General features: G+C 39.6%; 1 protein-coding gene across 1 annotated transcript; it reads left to right on the forward strand.

Annotated features, from left to right (window-relative positions):
* Positions 1 to 218: 218 nt before the first annotated feature.
* LOC134290695 (uncharacterized protein K02A2.6-like) lies at positions 219 to 3,838 on the forward strand. The gene is made up of 3 exons (XM_062857873.1): positions 219 to 1,423; positions 1,513 to 1,795; positions 1,967 to 3,838. Exons 1-3 carry the CDS (start codon positions 219 to 221, stop codon positions 3,836 to 3,838), a joined length of 3,360 nt encoding a protein of 1,119 aa, XP_062713857.1.
* Positions 3,839 to 12,571: the final 8,733 nt, after the last annotated feature.

Consider the following 12,571-nt stretch of genomic DNA (forward strand, 5'->3'; position numbering starts at 1 on the left):
AGCCCATGCGTAGGCGTAATTATGAACGGCACTTATTTCGGCAGATTTCACAGAAGATGGACGAAAGGTTTGCCGATTTTGTTTTGCGACTCAGAATCCAGGCAAAACGGTGCGAATTCGACCGTTTTAACCCGCAGGAAGTGGAGGACAGATTGATTGAGCAAATTGTGGAGGGCTGCCAGTCAAAGGAATTGCGACGGCGAATTTTGGCAAAGGATATGGCTCTGGCCGACATTGTAACATTGGGCACTACCTTGGCCGATGTGCAGCAGCAAATGAAGGAGTTGGATCGGTCTCATGCGGAAGCTAAGCAGGAGGTTGTCAGCCGAGTGGTTCGACGTCCGCCGGCTCCAAAAGCAAGATTTCAGCCTGATCGCCGTTACAACAACTCCAAATGGAGCTCGACTGAGTGGGTTAACAGATCTTGCTTCGCTTGCGGTAAGAAGGGCCATTTGAAGAGTAATGCTAATTGCAAAGCGAGGAATGCTAAATGTTTGAAATGCGGAGAAGTTGGACACTTTATGAACCGTTGTCTGAAGCGCACAGTTGGAAATGACCAGGTAGGTCCACCGTCAAAACGGATTCGCTTAATCGAGGACGAGCAGCTGGAGAACGAGAAAGAGGAAGCAATTTTTTTCGCAATGGGGAAAAACAACTTCGAGTTTGTCGTCGGAGGAATCAAGATTCCCATGGTGATCGATTCGGGAGCAGATGCCAACATAATTGGAGAATCTACATGGGATCAAGTCAAAGCGATGGGAATTAAGGCAACGGGAATCACAACAGATGTGAACCGAAAACTTGTTGCATATGCAACAAAACAGCCAATGCAAATCAGGTGTATGTTTTGGGCAGAGATCAACGCCGGCAATAATCATTCAACCGCGAAATTCTACGTAGTAAAAGGGGGTCAACAGAATTTGCTGGGGGACGCGACGGCGAAGGAACTCAAAGTCTTGAAGATTGGATTCGATATAGCATCAGTTGAAGCGATGCGTGATTCGGGTTTTCCGAAGATCAAGGGAGTTGTGGTAGAGCTACCCATAGATAAAACGGTACAACCAGTGCGTCAACCCTATCGCCGAGCACCAATTGCGTTGGAGGAGAAAATACACGATAAGTTAAAATACCTGCTTGAGAAGGATATCATCGAGAAAGTTAATGGGCCATCATCGTGGGTTTCTCCGGTGGTACCGATTCTCAAACAGTCTGGGGAGATAAGGCTGTGTGTAGATATGCGCCGGGCCAACCAGGCTGTACTTCGAGAACCGCATCCACTTCCGCTTATTGAGGAACTGCTGGCGGGAGTGAATGGTGCAGTGAAGTTCTCCAAACTCGATGTGAAGGACGCGTACCATCAGTTGGAGATCTTCGAGGAGTCACGGGTTATTACGACGTTCATTACAAAATATGGACTATTCAGGTAAAATTACGAAGATTGTTTGGGCATTCGATTTTGGGGCAATAAAAGATCTAACCAACTAACATGTTTTTTTTAAGTTTCAAAATCAGATACAAACGACTAATGTTTGGCATCAGTTGTGCACCAGAGGCCTTCCAAAAAGTAATGGATGAAATAGTAGCGGGTTTGGAAGGAGTGATTGTTTACCTCGATGATGCTATGGTTTGGGGAAGATCGCAGGAAGAACATGACACTCGTCTGGAAAACCTGTTGAACCGTTTGAAGGAGTACAACGTGCTTCTGAATGAGGATAAATGCCAGTATAATGTAGATGAGTTGGAATTTCTAGGGCATAACCTATCGTCAGACGGGGTAAAACCAACAGATAGTCGGGTGAGAGCTGTAGAACAATTTCGCAGGCCAGAAAATATTGCTGAGGTTAGGAGTTTCCTAGGGTTAATTACCTATGTGAGCAGATTCATTCCTCATTTGGCATCCAAAACTGAGATGTTGCGGGCGCTTTTGAAAAAGGAAACAAAATTTCAATGGACTTCTGCGCATCAGTCGACATTTGAGGAAATCAAAGAAGCAGTGTCGAATATTGGCTATCTGGGGTTTTTCAATCCAAAAGATAAAACAATCTTGGTGGCCGATGCAAGTCCCGGTGGATTAGGAGCCGTATTGATGCAGGAGAATAGCAGTAAACAGGGACGGATCATTGCGTACGCCAGTAAGGCGCTGACAGAGCTTGAACGCAAATACTTCCAAACGGAAAGAGAAGCACTAGCGTTGGTGTGGGCGGTGGATCGTTTTAAGCTGTATTTGCAGGGCACTACGTTTGTGTTGATCACGGATTGCAAACCGCTACAATTCCTGTTCAGTCCAAGGTCGAAACCGTGTGCCAGGTTGGAACGCTGGTTATTGCGTTTGCAATCCTATAGCTATCGAATTGTTTATCAGCCTGGACCAACAAATTTGGCAGATGCGCTATCACGGCTATCAGTTTCGGATGAGGCTAGGGAAAGTTTCGATCCTGAAAATGAGAAGTACGTTCAAATTTTGACTACGCTGTCAGCACCTGTGGCAATTACGGTAGCGGAAATCCAAAAAGAGTCGACCAGCGATGAAGAAGTACGAGGCGTCATTGAGGCTCTTGGTCATGGAGACTGGACAGGAAAAGCCAAACCGTACAAGCCGTATGAGACAGAACTTTGTGTTTCTTCTGAAATACTGTTGCGTGGAGAGAGGATCATCATCCCCATAAGGCTGCGTCGTCGAACATTGGAACTGGCACATGAAGGGCATCCAGGGATGGTAGTCATGAAACGACGACTCCGCCAGAAAGTTTGGTGGCCGGGTTTGGACGTGGAGGTCGAGAAATTCGTCAAATCTTGCAGGGATTGTACGCTGGTGTCGAACGCTACTGCTCCGGAACCCTTGATTCGCTCTGAAATGCCCGACAGACCATGGGTTCACGTGGCGGTAGACTTTATGGGTCCACTGCCGTCAGGTCATAATCTGTTGGTTATAGTGGACTACTACAGCCGTTTTGTAGAAGTGGTTGTGATGAAGGAAATATCCGCAAAAAGTACAATCCAAGCGTTACATGAAACGTTTTGCCGTTACGGAATTCCGGAGAGTATGAAGTCCGACAATGGACCTCAATTTGTGAGCGATGCTTTACAAGAATTCTGTAAGGAATATGGAATCCAACTGCGAAAAGTCACACCCTATTGGCCACAGGCCAATGGGGAGGTGGAAAGGGCAAACAGGGCGCTCAAGAAACGGTTGCAGATCAGCCAGACGACAAAATCTGATTGGAAATGGGACCTACGTATGTACTTGTTGATGTACAATTCAACGCCGCATTCGACGACTGGAGTAGCTCCGTCCGCGCTCATGTTTGGAAGAGTGCTTCGAGATAAGCTACCTGGGTTTCCATCGGCTGGAATGAAAACAGTTGAAGAAGTTCGAGATAAAGATCGGGAGAAGAAACTTAAAGAAAAGGAGTACGCGGACAACAAACGGAAGGCCAAGCTAAACCCGTTGAAGGAAGGAGACATAGTAGTGGCAAAGCGAATGACGAAGGAGAATAAGTTGGCGTCGAACTTCAGTCCAGAAGAACTGATTATACTTAGTCGAGGGGGATCAGATGTCACGCTAAAATCTATGGAATCTGGAAAAATATTTCATAGAAACGTGGCACATTTAAAGCTAGTCGTTCCAAGAACTCAAGTGGATGTGGAGAACAGAGAAGGCATGCATTTGGACGTAAATGATTCCGGAGATCCAGAAGCACAACAAAGCATCGTACCAACACGTAACCCGGAGATTGTTCCAGAGTCGATCAACAAGGAACGACCGCGACGAGAAACAAAAAGACCGGAATATCTGGGGGACTATCTTTTGTGGGCAGAACCAGAGAAGTTGTTATAGAGAAGCGCGAAGAGAATTTTGGTTATGTTTATTTACATCACGCCCAATAACAATCAATTTTTGCGGTGAACAAAATTATATTTTCGCGTGCGTGTTAGTTAGACCTGTCCATAAGATGTCAAGCAAACAAGTGACGTCATGCTTTGCACTAACACGCTTTCATGTGCTTTCATGTTGCGCTTTGTTTCCTATGTTTTTCTATTTCCTTGAATTTGCTCGATTGGGACCGCGTTTGACGGTTCAATTGGAACCTTTGGTTTCAGTCTTCGCGCATCTCTATAACAACTTCTCTGGGCAGAACAACACTATTGAGAAAAGGGGGAGTGTAGTGTCGGTGTAATGACCAGGGGTTTAAAGTACGGCGATGCTACGAACATATCACACATACATTCAAGATTGTAAAAGAGGTACAGAGAATAAAGAAGCCAAGAGGGCAGTTGAGTACAGACTATCAATCGAGTCGGACGTGGTTCTATGTGTATCCGAGTTCTTATACGTTTAGTTGTCCGGGGGCCGATATCACAGTAGGTATTTCAATTACAAACCTAGTTGCAAGCACGAATTCATTATTTTAAATGCGCATGATACAAGTAATTCACTCTAGATTTAAGTATTTACCTAGGAGATAGTTTAGATGTAGGAAATATCACTTAATTTAGGAATAATTGTTCAGCAATAAGCTACACGTTTGTCTACTTTGTTTATCGTCGAATTTTTTCCTTCTACTCACCGATTGACAGTCAGTGAGCGCTACATGTCATCGCAATGAACGCTGATGGTGTTTGTGGTCCACGGTGTACATATTAAAGGTACGCGCTGGCAGTGCCAACAGGTTTATTTGAAAATTTGAGGTTCGACCGACTGCCAATCCACGGCACTCGCATCGTTTTTGTTCGAGTTTGACGTTTGCTCACTACTGCCACCTAGTTGATGGTTGGCCAAATTCAGTCCTTTTAGAATTAAGCGAAACTGTTTCCGAGACTAAAATTTGAATCGAAAAATGTTCGAAGTGTTTACATCTGTTTGTCTGAAGTGACATTGTTTTCCTTTCGGCATTCAAAAACCCAACACTGTTCCTTTTTTTCAAACAAGCTTTTTTTTAGAATTTAGGTAATTGGTACAATTAATGGAATTATAACTGCATTTTCAACATTCCAAATGATCGGCATCACAACTGCTTACTTTTTCAACATAGATTTTCCCTTCTTTTCTATGTTACTATGTTTAGGTAATTATCGGTACCACAAGCACAGGTGTTTAGAATTTTGAAAAAGTATATAATGAATAATAACAGCAATTTAACACCGGTTGTTGTAATAATGCCCATAATTTCATGAAAAGTGCAATTAGAAAGAACAGCCTATGTAGAAAAGAAGGGAGAATCTATGTTGTAAATGTAAGCAGTTATAGCGCATTTAGTTCACCACTGGACTATCGCACTAGTTTTCACGAGTGCGAATACGCTAATAAAAGTGCGCGATTGCATCAAATCAACTCGGTGTCTTCAGAGCACTTGTTCACCATAGATTGAAGAAATAGTGCGCCGAAGACATCAACCTGATTTGATGCAATCGCGCACTTTTATTAGCGTATTCGCACTCGTGAAAACTAGAAAAATATTGTTTAAAAAGAAGGAACATTGTTGGGGTTTTGAATGCCGAAACAAAAAAAATAATAATACTGTTTTTCTTTCTTCATTAAAAATATTTTTGAGTTGTTATAAAAATTTTTGGCATTTAAACTGCTTATATGTTAACTTTTTCTATTCCATAGTATTGGAATAATGATAAAAGCCCTTCTCATACCGCATGAATGAAAGGCCTTTGAAGCGAATAATTAGGAACAGTCATTGGGATGGATCCCTTCAACCATTTGCGTACACTCAGGCAAATAAACCTATGATTATCATAAGGTCTAAGTTATGAAATGGTCTTTAAACAATTCATAACGGCTAGAATGAATTTCATAAGGTCGGTTTATGACGCAGAATCGATTCACAGTTTGGCTTTTATACACATTTAGCACCATGATATTCTATTATTCTTAAGCGTCGATAGCCGCGTGGGTTGGTAACGAGCTCAGTGATCTCGACGTTCATGGATCGATTCCAGTCTGCATCATTTTACGATTTTTCTGCTCTTTTCATAAGTTTATCTTATGTAATTAGGTCATTTACGGTTAATTTACAAAAATATAACAGTGGAGAACGTATCACAATTTAATACTTTTTTCTATTTCAGATTTACAAGCAGGCAATCAGCGATCAAAACGACGAAGTATCTCTTTCTTTAGAAAGGTCAAGATTACCGTACGATACAGTGACAAGTAGACCACGTTTTCCGCGTCGATTTATTCGTGCCGAGTTCCATAATTTCGATTTCTTTTTCGAACATTTACGATAATGTATTTTTGTTCATCACACCTTGTGTGTGTGTGTGTGTGATCCAACTAACACCCACTGTCCGGCAGTGATATTATGGAAGAAAGTTTTCTGCAATATCATTTTGATGTTACTGCAAAAAGCTTTAGTCCGGGAGTTAGAAGGTGATAGCTCTATTGCAGATTCAGAGACCCATTTCAGAATGGCTGGAGAGACACGTCCATTCAGAAGTCTCCTTCACTTACAATAAGCCCCGCATGTGTACATTACCGTTATCATTTGGATAATGATAATGCAAACACACTTCCTGATTCAAAGAAAATCTTCGAAACTGGCGCGTATTTAGTTCATTTTGTTGTAGTAATAGTAATCAGAACATTCTCACCGGAATCCATCCAAGGTAGCGCTGCCATCACCATGGAAACGTCTTCATTGCGCAGTCAGGCTTTCTCCTCGTCTCGCCACCGTTGCGCATGCAGCGCGGCTTGCAGTCAGTCATCATTTGAACACACGTCACTTTAGATTCCACGCAATTATGAATGTTAAACCACAGGGGATGATTCTGTAATAACTCGCGAATCATTGATGGCATGGCGGTAGTTTAATAACCACATATTTACGTAAAAAGAACACGAAAAAACAGCAGTAAATTACTTTACAATGGAGAACTACCGGAAGGCGTAGCGCCATTGACCGTTCTATGAGAAAACGCGTAATATGCGGCACATTTCTACACTCCCGAAACGAATTTCAGCACCGTATGCGAACCCGAACTACTTTAGCAGCGGCATTCAAACACACACAATCCTTGAAACCTTCCGCTATTGCACGATTCGTATGGAAATTATTAAATTTTGCGAAATCAATCAATCCATTTCTTTCTATTAAAATTTTCACCGGACAAGCACTCTTTCACACGCGGAAGCTATCCGGATGGCGTAGCACCGGCCAAACCGTCAGCAGAATCACAAAAAATTGGCGAACGCGAAAGAAACGTGACGAGCAAAACCATATTTTTGTTCATCACACCTTCAACTTATATTACGCGTTGCGAACATTCGCGGATAATGAATATGTACAACGGTTTTATTATCCGCAATCTTATTAACACGGGAACGCGAAAAAAAAAATAGAAGAACATAGATGAAACTCAAAAGCAACGATTCTAGTTGTTTAGTTTTCTCGTAAAGCTACGGCGCGGGTTTCGGTTTTACAGCATTGGCAGTAACACTAAACGAAATTGCATACAGTTTATTTTCTGACTGAGAAACGATAAGCTTAAAACGTGCGAGTTGATCCGACATAAGCGTGGTTTAAAAATTATTCATACCCGGTATATAATTAAATTTAATACACAAACATACAATAAAATTATTGTATTCTTCCGACAGCCGGCTGGCGGAAGACTAAATCATATCAAGGGTTGCATAGCTCACATCACTTACCAATGTGAATCCAGATCTATGTAACTTTCTATCCCTTCCCTTCCCACTAACAAACTTCCTTCCTGTGACAACCGTGGGGATGCGGAGGTACACACGGTCTCTAGTAGCAACGGATGTCACACCAACATTCCTTCCCTTCCCCGATGACCGTAAGGACGTGGCCGGCGCCGGTACTGACAATTTAAAGTTTTGAACCTTCAAAATTGCACATTGAGGATGGAAAGCTACACCCAGGCCCCATCCATTTGGTTCCCTGTGCAATGTTGACTGTTCTGGTCAGTAACGGAGTAGCAACTACGAATTGTACGGTCATCTCATGCTCATGCTCATGCTCATGTAATTAGGTCATAAGCATGTTTAATTTTCATAAGGTATTCTTATGGCATCTATGCTTTACAGTTATGGCTAAATTTCATAAGGTATTTTGATGAATTTCGGTAGTTTACTTTGCTGAATGTAGAAAAACGTGGTCAGTTGAGTCTTTCCGAATAACTCAAAGTTTTTGACAGAAATTTTTTTTAATATAAACCGGCCATAAACTGGTCCATTAGCATCTTGTACATTGGACAACATCAAAAGAAAATGCGTTTTCTCTGTAAATTTTGCACATCACAATTAAAACGTTATTCATCGTGAAACAAGTGCTGCACAATTTTCACAAATCTGTCAAGAACAAAACATTTTATAGCAACTGGAATGATGACAGTTTGTGAACTTTCAAGATAGGTTTAAAGATCAACATGCAACTGTATATAATGGTAACACTAGTAGTTTACAGCATTTTTGAACTCGGTAAGTTGATGATTGTTTTTGGTGTAGAATCATGCCCTGAGTTCGAAAACGCGAAGGAAAAAAATTACAGTAGAGCGGAAATTTTTTCGACTTTCCATACAAGGTTGATGATTTGAAATCGATTTTTGTTCTATTTTTAAGCATCGTCGCTCACTTCACACATCTCATTCTCCGTAATCAATGCTCCGATTGAGCTGAATTTTTTACTGTAACTCTTTTTAAATTATTTTATTTTCTTATTGAAAAAAATACATTTCTTCATATAATTTTGGAAATTTTGCTAAAATTTAAGGAGATCGTCCCCAAAACTCGCCAATATCTTGAATTTCATCAATCTGACGCAAAACCTGTATTCAGATGATCGAATTGTATTATATTCAGCTTTTAATTTATGGAAAAATATTTAAAATTGGATGAACAAAACGCAAGATATTTGAATTTTATTAAATTCCATATTTTAAAAAGTTGTAAAACTCGTTATTGAGCTAAAACTCAGAAACTGTTCTACTTTAAATTTTTTGAAGTACGGTTTCGAAATCAGCGCTAAATTATGCTTCAAAAATTTTGGTTGTTGACAGAAGTTCACGACTTTCGTTTTATTTTGTAAACTAGTGTAATTAAACGTTTGAACCATTGTAGAACATTTATATTATTTATATGGATATGTATGTATGCATACATTTTTTACCTTAATTTGTTACATACCCGGGCAGAAAAGAATTACAAAACAATTGCAAGTTTTACCATTCAAAAAGAATTACTGAATGGTAAAAATTGTCATTGGTTTGTTTGAAATAAGTGACAAAAGGGCAAAAATAATAACTGACATTGTTAGATAAAATAACTAAAAAATGTCAAATTTTGACATTACAATGGCAAACCAAGAACAAAAAAATTAGGATTGAGAATTGCAAAATATACCATTATAAAGTTATTGAAAATAGAACAACATCAAAATTAATTATTCCCTTGTCATATAAAAGAAGGGTATATTAAGTTGTTTATCCCAAAAATGAAAACTTTTTGAAAACTTTTTTTTTCTTGAACTTGAAGTTTTTTGGATGGAAAGTAATTGCAAACAAATATCAAAATTTACCATTAGAATAACCAAAATTCAAATTTTGTCATCATGTTGTTCTTGATAAGTGCCAAAACTGCGAGTTCATCAAACTCGCAAAAAGTCAACAATATCTCACCAATTGCAAAATTTGTTATGATAGCAAAATAAGACATTCAGTAGTTATTCTTCCAAATTTTAAAATGACAAGCGAATGGCATATTTTGATATGATATTATGCTATTCACATGTTGTTTTAAGCTCTTCATGAAGAACTCATGAATGACAAAATAAGTTATGACAATAAAATTTGTTATTCTTTTGTTTTTGGTTTGCCATTCACCTCTACCCGGGTATACCGTATACGAAATAGATATTTGTGCGTAATAAAACTATAATGTTAAAACCATTGCCTATGACATGTCATTATGATCAACATTGTACTGTTTGTGTATCGAATTATACTTTTTAGCAGAGTATTTTAAGCTTTTCTGGAGAATGGCACATTCTGGGGAGTGGATTTCTGGGGAATGGATTTCTGGGAAATGATACATTCTGGCGAATGGTACATCCTGGGAAATGGTTTTCTGGGGAATGGAATTCTGGGGATTGGTATTCTGGGGAATGGTTTTCTGAGGAATGTGATAGGATCAGGGTTTCAGTAACAATCGTTACCGATTGCATACTTCAACGATATGGCTATCTAGTCATACTGCGTGTGCTTCAACCAGTAGGATGTAATCAGGATCTTATTGTATGAAGTAGGGTTTTTTGCGAGTGGCACAAATTCGCTGTGGCTCCAGATAACGAATACGAGCTGCGAATCATTCTACCGTTGCATTCACAAAATCATCTCCTGTGTCCGCAAAATCGTTAAATTCTCAAAAAATGTTGTACAGCAATCTAGCTAGGTTTACTAGTGACATTGGAAAACAAAAAATATCGACATTTCGCATCTAGACGAGTGTACGAGCTGTTTTTGAGAATGTGTAACTGTAACACATTTTTGTGTGGTCTGGAAATTATGCACTTATGAGTAGGGCTTACACATTTTAGTGCTGAGCGGTTTTACTGTGTAGTCCAGACAAACAGACGTAACACTCTGATAATTCCCATCGTCCACCGGTTTAACAATATATTTAAGAGATTCAGTGGGCTTTCACTAAGGAGGAGTGTTGAAGTGGAGTAGTGGCAACCCCCTAGTAACATATGAAAAAGTGAGATAGTGTCAACCCCTTGCACAACTGACAGTTGACTGGCTGCTTAAGTGTGTTTGTGTGAGCTAGCGACGAAGCATTTTGCCGATGAACTTTGTTTTTGTTTATGTATCTTTAGTCCGTACTACTCACCATTTGTAAATAGATGTTGTCGCGAACGCAATCGTAGTTTGTGAATAATTTGATGAATCACGAAAATCCCGGGACGGGTTTCGGTCGGTCGGTTCGATTGTGAGACCATACGCTGGGATTCCAACAGGAATTACTTCAATGATTCCGTCTGGGATTTCTTCAGGGATTAAGGGACAAACGTCTTGAATCTCGCTTCAACAGTGCATCAGAACTTCAAACGCACTAATCTCGAGAAGCAAACTTCAAACAACAGTGCATTTGATTATTCTGTTCTTTCTCACTTTTAATAAGCTTAAAATAAGAAGATCAGCTGCGCTGGTTTTGTTTACAAAGAGATTTGTGCGCTCGAAATCGTGAGTAGGTGCCAAAGCCGGCCATTGTGGCGGCCATTTTGGGATCCTAACAATTCTGTCCTTAAGGTTCCTGCTAGGATTTCTTCTGAGAAGCTTGCGGGTATTATTTCGAAGATTCCTTCAGGCAATTTTGTTAGGATTCTTTCCCAAGGAACATTCACTCATTTAACTAACATTGCAATGACATTTTTATTCCACATTTGATTGAATTACAGTTTAACATTATTTCATCACAGCTTGTAATCAAGCGTTGTTCAAACAAAAGTGGAGAAGTTATTCAGCAATCTTTTCTGCAAGCGCGATACAGGCTTTACAGTCGGAAGTAATCTGTGTCATATCAGCCTCATATTAAACTTGTATTCAGCTATAATAACCTGCTGCGAAAACAAAAACAATTTGAAGTGCGAGGTGCAATTATAGTCCAATCATGTTTATTTGTCGCACCTCAACGCATTTATAACTCACAAGCTCTTCTAAAAATTTCTCAACTTGGGATTTGAACTCGTGATCTCCCAATCACCCGTCGCATGCCTTGCCGACAACGCCATCCTGGAATTGGTAAGTTGCTCGCTGAGAGTGTAACATCTTCACAATGCTGTGAAAGATCAAATTGGAATGTTTTGAAAGTGTTATGGAAGGTTGTAAATATTTATTTAAAAAAAGTTGTGAAGATGACTGCAACTTTGAAATTGCTACGAAAATTATCAAATGTTTCGAATATTTTGCATTGGTGTGCAACAAACATCAATAAATATTTAATAATGAGGAACGTTCCAGTACTGCTCTATTGTAATCACTTTGACCTGTTGTTCAATCGAAAAGTGATAATCGAACAAATAAATCATAAACCCGTTTAAACAGCTTACTGTTAAGTCATTATTCAACGTTCCCACAATAGCTGAAGTATTAACATCGCAAGCATTTGTTCAACTTATGTAGACCACAATAATCAGCTATCGGAAACTGTGGAACATAAGCTTTTTAACGTGTAGAAAAAAGTTCTTCTTCAGCTTATATTAAAGCTAGTACGGGCAAATCGAACAAACAAAAATTGCTGACGTTTGTTAAGCTTATAATTAAATTGCTGTTCACATACGTGCCAAATGTTGCATTTTGGCTTATTTACAATGTAATTAGCATCATTTCAGCTTATCATTCAGCATTTGGTATTGTTCAGCTGCGAATGTTATAAACCAACAATAGTTCGACATGTATGCTTATTAATGACTTTGAATTGTTCCTTGGGTTTAGTTATTCGTGCCAGGATTTTTGCTAGGGTCCATTTCGCGGTTGTTCGGCATTCAACAAGCGATTTCTCCAATATTTCCTTCTGAGATTTCTTCATTGTTTCTTTCAA

This window comes from Aedes albopictus, chromosome 3 (genome assembly GCF_035046485.1).
Source record: "Aedes albopictus strain Foshan chromosome 3, AalbF5, whole genome shotgun sequence".
In the NCBI taxonomy this organism is placed as follows: domain Eukaryota; kingdom Metazoa; phylum Arthropoda; class Insecta; order Diptera; family Culicidae; genus Aedes; species Aedes albopictus.

Excerpts from the sequence above, each read along its gene's own strand:
- LOC134290695 (XM_062857873.1), top strand. The coding sequence starts at position 219 with ATGGCTCTGGCCGACATTGTAACATTGGGCACTACCTTGGCCGATGTG. Across the intron at positions 1,424-1,512 it reads ACAAAATATGGACTATTCAG|ATACAAACGACTAATGTTTG; the intron begins GTAAAATTACGA and ends TTTCAAAATCAG. Across the intron at positions 1,796-1,966 it reads TAAAACCAACAGATAGTCGG|TCGACATTTGAGGAAATCAA; the intron begins GTGAGAGCTGTA and ends TCTGCGCATCAG.